Genomic DNA, 7,542 nt, shown 5'->3' with positions numbered 1-7,542 from the left:
AAAAAATAAAATATTTTTAAAATATATTTTTTTATAATTCAAAAAATATTTATTAAGTACTTTTTACAAAAATAAAAATTAAAAAAAAAAATTGAAGGCGACAAGTGGCGCCTTTACCCTATATTACCAAAATTAATGTTTTAGATTTTATTACAAGAAAATTGGAGATAATACCTGAGAAACTCAACCTTGGCTTTTCATTTTGTTTTATGGCCTTGGTTTTTCAATTTATTGGAATATTATAACTGATTACATTCGATTCAGAAACAAGGTGGTTCATGTATATGTTGGGGATGAGCAATCCGTTAGATAAAATTGATTTTCAACTTTAAAACATTACATAATTAAGTTCAGCTTTTAATTTTAAAAATTAAAAATTGATCAAATTAATCACTTAAAATGATTTATTTAATTTATCATTACTAAAATTGAATCATCGAATCGAGTTAATGAAATTTAGTTGATTTTAATTTATCAAATTAGTAGGAACCAACTTATGTGCAGTAAAGAAGATAAATTAAAGGGTAAAAAAAAAAAAAAGGGAACCTACCTAAGGTAATTGCCTTAACTTAAAAATACAAGAGTAAAAATTCAAAATTGTGGGATGAGATGCTTGGAAAACAAAGATATTAATGTGTTCAGACTCCTGGTGTTCCTGTCACCATGTCTACTGTCTCCTCACTTGCTGAATTCCTCAACCGGACAACAGCCTTTTCAACCTACAAACACATTTAATAATTAAGTGAAACTATCAAAAGATTTAATAATTTTAATAATGGATATTCATAAAAAAATTTTGAAAGTATTTATAAAAAAATTTATTTTAATTTTTTTTATTTTCTAATTTTTGAAGTGTTCATGAAAAAATTTTAGAGGTATTTAAAGATTTTTTGTAATTTTTTTTATTTTAAAAGTATTTATGGATACCGTAATTCAAAGAATAGATTCGCATTTGATTAAATAGTTTCAAATGAAAAAGTGGGGAAAACAGAAATAGTGTTAATGGATGTAAAAACTATAAATTTTAGAGGTAAAAATTCAATCTCACATTTGGATAAAACCTTTTGGGCCTTTTTTTAAAGTTATTGTATGGGCACTTGAAATGAAATACATTATCGATTAGATTGTTTACTGCAAATAAAATTTACCTCCTTGTTCCAATTGGTTCTGGCAGTGAGAATAATAAGAGTTGCTGTTTGTAGAACAACTCCAATAATCATCCCCCACCAAATTCCCTGAACAGTGTCAAAAAATGCATACCCAATTTATTTATTAATAGTGAAAATTCATAAGGGATTTGGAGAGAATGAGCAGAGAATCAACTTACTGCTACTCCCAAACTAGTTTTGAAGCCAAGAACACATCCAATTGGGAGACCAATAATGTAGTACGTGGCCAGGTTTACGTATGCCACAATTGCTTGCCATCCACTCCCTATTGCCACACCTGAAATTCCAATAGAAAATATTAGAAAACTATAAATAAGCACATCACCAGAACCTTGGTGTCAAAACATCCATATTTGTTGGATCAATTTCATGAACTGTTTTGAAATAATATGTTTGAATTTGGAGCACTCAGTTGGTACAACCATTCTTAAGAGTTAATATCTAGCATATCGAAATTCAAATCTCAAGATCTACACTTTCTTCCATCTTAAATTACAGTCTACAAGAAAATATATATATATATATATATATGTTTGATCAATTACATGAATAATTACCTGAGAGTATAGGCTGAATGCCATTTAGGAAAACAGAGATGGCAAGCAGTGGAGTCAAGTCCGAAACTGCTTCTATAACCTCAGAGTCACTTGTAAATGCTTTGCTCAATCCAACCCGGAATATCAAAACAATTGCACTGAAAACTGTGCTAATAAGGATGCTTGTCCCATTCACCACAAAAACTGAGAATTTTGCCACCCTTGGATGACCTGCCCCTAGCTCATTACTCACTCGAACACTGGCAAAGGCCAATTGATAATGATATAACAATATTCAGTCGCAAAAGAAGAAAATGTATCAAAGTACCAACACATTGAAATATCTAATTTTAAGCTTTGATTAGTTTGCTAACCTGGCAGCTGCGCTGAGGCCTAGCATAAATTGCATGTCCCAGTTCAAATAATTCATGCTGAAAATGAACCAAACAAAATTGCATGATTTAAACATAAGAAATATATGCTGACGTAGAGTATCGGTTTCATGCCATTTTTTTTATGAAAGAAAAGGGACATTGACTTTACCAAATTGAAATAGAGTCAAGTGCGACTGTTGGATTAGAAAGGAGCCCTGATATAAGCACCAATCCTTGGTTGTACCAAATCTCCAAACTACATTATTTTGAACTAAAATCAGACAAGGAAAATGTACCATATCTCCAAAGAAGTGACAAATATAAAGGATAGAGACAATGTGTATTACACTAGTCGGCAATAATAATCAGACTCGTACCAAAGCATAACAGCAGAAGCAACAGTTAGCTTGAAATAAGGCCAAATTCCAGTGAATGCTCGAAAAGATAAGCCAGTCCAAGTCTCCTTGCAAGATGGGCTCAGAACAATATAAAGTCCATTTACAATAACAAGTAACCACCATGAGAGGCTGAGAGTAAGAGCAGCTCCCAGTAGGCCATAATCCAAGACATAGACAACAACCCAGGTGAAAAGAATGTGCACGAGGAATACCCCAACGGACATAAATGCCAAGGGGTTCACAATATTCTGTGCTTGCAAGAACCTCTGCATCGGGCAACTTATGGCAAATGCATAAATTTGAGGGATCAAACCTCGAGCAAAGACTTGGCCTTGCTGAGCTATGCTTTCAGTTTGGCCCATTGCTAGGAGGACAGCACCAGAGTACCAATACATAAATGTTAGGAGGACTGCCGCTCCCAAGTGCAAGATTATTGCTCTTTGGCAAATGATTCCCATTGCTGAATATTGTTTTGCCCCATAGGCCTGTCCACACACAGTTTGCACTGCACTGGCCATGCCTAACTGTATTTTTGACGAATCCAAAAGATGGATGAGACTAATATATAATTTAACAGAGAAGAAAAAAGGTGAAGAAGAATACTATATACCATAATCCCATAGGCAAGACCTTGAATACCAACACTAGCAATAGAAGCACCAGCAAGCTCTAAAGCACCCAGATGTCCAGCGAACATTAAGGTGACAAAGCTGAGCATGTAATTGAATATGGAAAGAGCTATTGAAGCCCCGGATAGAAGCCAAAGAAGCCTGGACTCCCACTCCACTAGCCTTGGCCACCATCGAAATGCAACTGGCCTGTGCTGCAAAAACTCGTCGATCGCAGCAGATGATAAATCTTGTATCCTAGCATGGGAATCGAGACGGAGTAGCAATGGCTGATACTCACCAGCAGCGGTATCCATTGTCAAACCACAGCTAGCAATCTAGTGAAGAATCTAGTAAAACTAATATTTTAAGTTTGACCCTTTGAAACATAGATACTAGTAAAAGCCAATGTATTTAACTAGTTCGTTTTGATGGTGATAAAGAAGTAGCTAACTACCGTTCTTTTAGATAGTTAGAAGGGAAAAGAAGAGTAGATAAAGCCAAAAAATTTTCACCTAATTTTTTATTCGTAGGGCAAATGCACGAACGCGCAAAAGTTATATAATACAAAAGTGGTAGTTCAATTTTCAATTGTTTCTTCAGGTCTGCAGATTTTTGTTGGTAAATCAAATGCAGTTAGGTGATGCTCGTGCACATAACATTATTTTAATCAATCCAATTTGTTACTTTTAAATGAGTTTCATACACAAATATTTGAGTCTAAGAAGACAAAAAGGGAAAGTTTTAAGCTGTCTGCTTTATAATAATTACGATTATGATGAAAATGTTAACGGATGAATACGAACTTTTGTGTACTTGGTGGGGCAAGACATTCGAGTCTTTCTTTACCCTACTCTCAGCCTCTGCTTTCATTCTTTTGGGAACTTTCCTGATGGGCAGGTGTGTCGTTTTCCTTTGCAAGAACCATTGGTGATGGTCAACCTACTCATTTCATTTCATTTCTCCGATGAAATGGCTAAAGTACTGTAACTTAAAGAAATATTGTATTAGATTCGAACTTTAATATAATTCATTAATACAATTATTTTTAGGGTTAATAATATTCATAATCTTTAAATTTTGATTAAAATTTTATTTAATATTTAAATTTTAAAAAATTCTAATCAAAATTTAATTACTCAAAATTATTCTATTCTTATTTTTTAATTTATGGTACTATTTAAATTTACAGCAAATGTTAATTAATACCACGTGATAATGTCACTTAGCATCTCACATATCAAATAAGAAATTAAAATAGGATTCTTTTAAAGTTTAGAGATCAAAGAAGAACTATCTCAAAATTTTATATATTTCATATATGTCTTATAAATATATTAAATTGAAAATTATATTTGCAAATTTTTTTTATAATATAACTTTTTTAGATAGATTTTTGTTTTAAATGTAAAATAGATATTCAAAACTTAAAATTAAGTTAAAATTTTTAAATTTCTTTTTAAAAATTTAATACATTTAAAAAATAAAAAAAATTATTAAAAATATTATTTTACTCTTAAGTCATAATAAAACATATTATTTTCTATCCAAAAAATATTTTTTAAATATTAAATATCTTTTATTTTTTCTTTTTAAATATATTTTATAAAATATGTTTTATAAAAAAGAAAAAATAAAAAAAAATTTTAATTATATTTTTTTCATTTTATATGAATATAGAGTTTTTTAATCTTTGAAAAGATTAATAAATCTATTTTTAAAAATAATCTAAAAATTTTTACATAATATTTTAACATGATATAGAGTTTTTATTTAATTTTTTAAACAGATATAAAATTTTTATTTAATTTTTAAAAATGATATGTAATTTTAACAAATTATTTTGAAATTTTTAACTTATTTTTAATTTTTTTAAATATATTTTCTATGAAAAATATTATTTTATATCATAATAAAAATTAAAAAATATTTTAAATTATAATATTTTATAAAATATATTTGAAATATATAAAATCAATTTTTCTTGAATTGTTTTTATCTTTTCCTTTATTTATTTTTTATGAAATATATTTGAAAAAGTAATGTAAAAGATATTTAATATTTTAAAATATATATTTTATGAATAGAACATAATGTTTTTATTATGATTTATGAATAAAATAATATTTTTAATGGAAAATAATTTTTTTGTTTTTAAAATGAAATTGATTTTTTAAAAAAGAATTTGAATTTTTAACTTAATTTTAATTTTTAAAAACCTATTTTCTCTTAAAAACAAAAAATATAACTAATAAATTATATTACAATAAAAATATAAAAATATAATTTTAACTTTAATATTTATAAAATATATATGAAATATATAAAATTTTGAAATAGTTTTATTTTTATTTCCTAAACTTTGAGAGAATTTCATTTTGATCCTTCATCTATCATGTGAGATGCTAACTGATATTATATTATGGTGCCAGCTAACATTTGCCTTCAATTTAGATGGTTTCATAGACGGAATAACTAAAATAAAAAACTTTAAGCAATTAGCGATTTGATTAGAACTTTTTAAAGTTAAGAAATTAAAATAAAATTTGAATAAAAAGTTAGGGACTACGAGTAATATTAATCTTTTTTTTAAAATATGATATTTAATAATTTTAAATTTTAAATTTTTGTATACGATCTTATATTACAACTTATTTTATATAGAAAAGTGATATAATATTGACTTATAATTGTGTAATCTATTAATAAAATATTTGAATTTGAGTTTTAATGAAAAAAATTGATTCTTAATAATCTTAAGTATAAAAAAATATGATAGTAATGTATGGTTTGTGACTCAAAATTAATAATGAAATGCATCAAACTTAACAAAAACGAAATATTGTTTTAAGTTAAAGTTTTGGGTTAAATCAAATTAAGCATAAATTGTACTTTAACATCTAGTAGATTTTGTGTATGATTTCTAATTTTTTTGACAATAAGGGTACGCTTGATTGCTGTAGACCTATTGTACGTGCTAATTAATTTTCAAATATGATCATTATGTGTGACAGTATAAAGTGACCTAAATTGTGCGCCTCTCTTTAATTAAGAAAAAAAGTTTGAAGAAAACATATAACTAAGGAAAAGGAAAATTGCAAAAGGTTGTAAAGACTGAGAACTTTGACGTGGAGGGAAGAACATGTGTTTGTTGTGGATGAGGGTGTTTGTAGACATCCAAATCTATTTGGGGTTTTATTTATTTATGAAAATTAAAAAAAAAAAAAAAGAAAATTTTAAAGTGGTTGGATTGGTTTAGGGTTGTTCCTTTGAAGTTATCAAATTTGGGATAAATTCAAGATTTAAAGTTCGGATTTGGAAAAAAATCAGAACTCTTGTCTTGTTTAAGGTTCTCATACTCAGAACCCTATAAATACATGTATACAGAACACACAGAAACAAAGATCACATAAACAAAAACACTGAAAAGACAGTAACACAATCAATGATAGAGCAACAGAGAAATAGTTAGAAGATTTTGGAAATTTTTTTGGGTTTAAAAAAAAGATTTTTTTGAAAATTTTTCTGAAAAATTTTTAGTTTTTCGATGAATTTATCGACGTCGATTGAAATTTTTGACATCAATTGAATTTTTCAATAAGATTCCGACAAGATTCTAGATTTCGATGTGTTCCCCAGTTTCCAACGACAAATTTTCAGAAATCGATGAACTTTTAACGAACTTTCGGAGAATCAATCCAAATTTTGATGATATTTTTTAAAATTCGATGAAGGATTCAATCGGAGTTCATTCGATCTAAAGAGATAGGGAGAGAAAAGAAAGAGAGGAGAGAGAAAAGGAAAGTGAAATATGAGGAAAAAAAGATAGGTGTTGCCTTTTATACCGACCCTAAAATGCTGTCGTTTTCGCTTTAAGAAGACTTAAGATCATCACGTTTTTCATTCGGGCAACTCGATCCAAGCGCAATATGCTTCTATCGACTCACGTACTAACCGATCCTTTGAGCTAAGCTAAGCCGCTAAGCCGCATCCCCCAAGGTGTTTTCTATGCCTAGAGTTGAGCCACCAAAGTTGTAAAGTTGAGCTGCTTCCTTATTTTGGTATTTTTTTCTGTTTTATTTATTTTATTTTTTAAGTATTTTTTTTGCATGAATAAATTTTGAAAAAAATAAAAAAAGTATAAAACAAGAATAAAATTTTTTTTTAGAATAAATATTAATTATCCAATAATGAAATTTTAAAAATTTCAAATGGTAAATTTTTATAAATTTCCTAGGTGAGAAATGTTTTTCTAAATTTATTCTAAATGGTGGAATAATTTAGATAAAATTTGAATAACAATAATTAATATTTATTTTTCAGTCAAAAAAATAAAAAAAATAAAATTTTAAAAAAATAAAAAATAAAAATTTTGGTTGAAAATATGTGACAATTATTCAAGGATGATATTCTTAAAAATTTCAAATGATAAATTTTTTAAGAAATTTTTAGGTGAT

At 27.8% G+C, this 7,542-nt stretch overlaps 1 protein-coding gene across 2 annotated transcripts; it reads right to left on the bottom strand.

Annotated features, from left to right (window-relative positions):
* Positions 1-448: 448 nt before the first annotated feature.
* LOC111300587 (protein DETOXIFICATION 41-like) lies at positions 449-3,450 on the bottom strand. 2 transcript variants are annotated; one of them, XM_022896215.2, is made up of 8 exons: positions 3,088-3,450; positions 2,457-3,001; positions 2,249-2,335; positions 2,080-2,136; positions 1,727-1,965; positions 1,328-1,446; positions 1,149-1,235; positions 449-719 (listed from the first exon to the last, which is right to left on the bottom strand). In XM_022896215.2, the coding sequence occupies exons 1-8, from the start codon at positions 3,400-3,402 to the stop codon at positions 639-641; spliced, it is 1,530 nt and encodes a 509-aa protein (XP_022751950.2). In that variant the 5' UTR covers positions 3,403-3,450; the 3' UTR covers positions 449-638. The 2 variants fall into 2 exon arrangements, with proteins under 2 accessions (XP_022751950.2, XP_089602966.1); XM_089746840.1 differs by having other exon boundaries at positions 507-719; positions 2,427-3,001.
* Between the last annotated feature and the right edge of the window lie 4,092 nt (positions 3,451-7,542).

This window comes from Durio zibethinus, chromosome 18 (assembly GCF_047325235.1).
Source record: "Durio zibethinus cultivar Kanyao isolate XHJ-2024 chromosome 18, ASM4732523v1, whole genome shotgun sequence".
In the NCBI taxonomy this organism is placed as follows: Eukaryota; Viridiplantae; Streptophyta; class Magnoliopsida; order Malvales; family Malvaceae; genus Durio; species Durio zibethinus.
The sequence above is the reverse complement of the archived record's forward strand: the minus strand, read 5'-3'. Positions and strand labels throughout refer to the sequence as shown.

Bases quoted from the DNA above. Each gene is read 5' to 3' on its own strand.
- LOC111300587 (XM_089746840.1), bottom strand. From the start codon at position 3,402: ATGGATACCGCTGCTGGTGAGTATCAGCCATTGCTACTCCGTCTCGAT. The intron at 3,002-3,087 runs GTATATAGTATT...TCAAAAATACAG, and splicing joins GTCTTGCCTATGGGATTATG to TTAGGCATGGCCAGTGCAGT. The intron at 720-1,148 runs GTAAATTTTATT...ATGTGTTTGTAG, and splicing joins GAACCAATTGGAACAAGGAG to GTTGAAAAGGCTGTTGTCCG.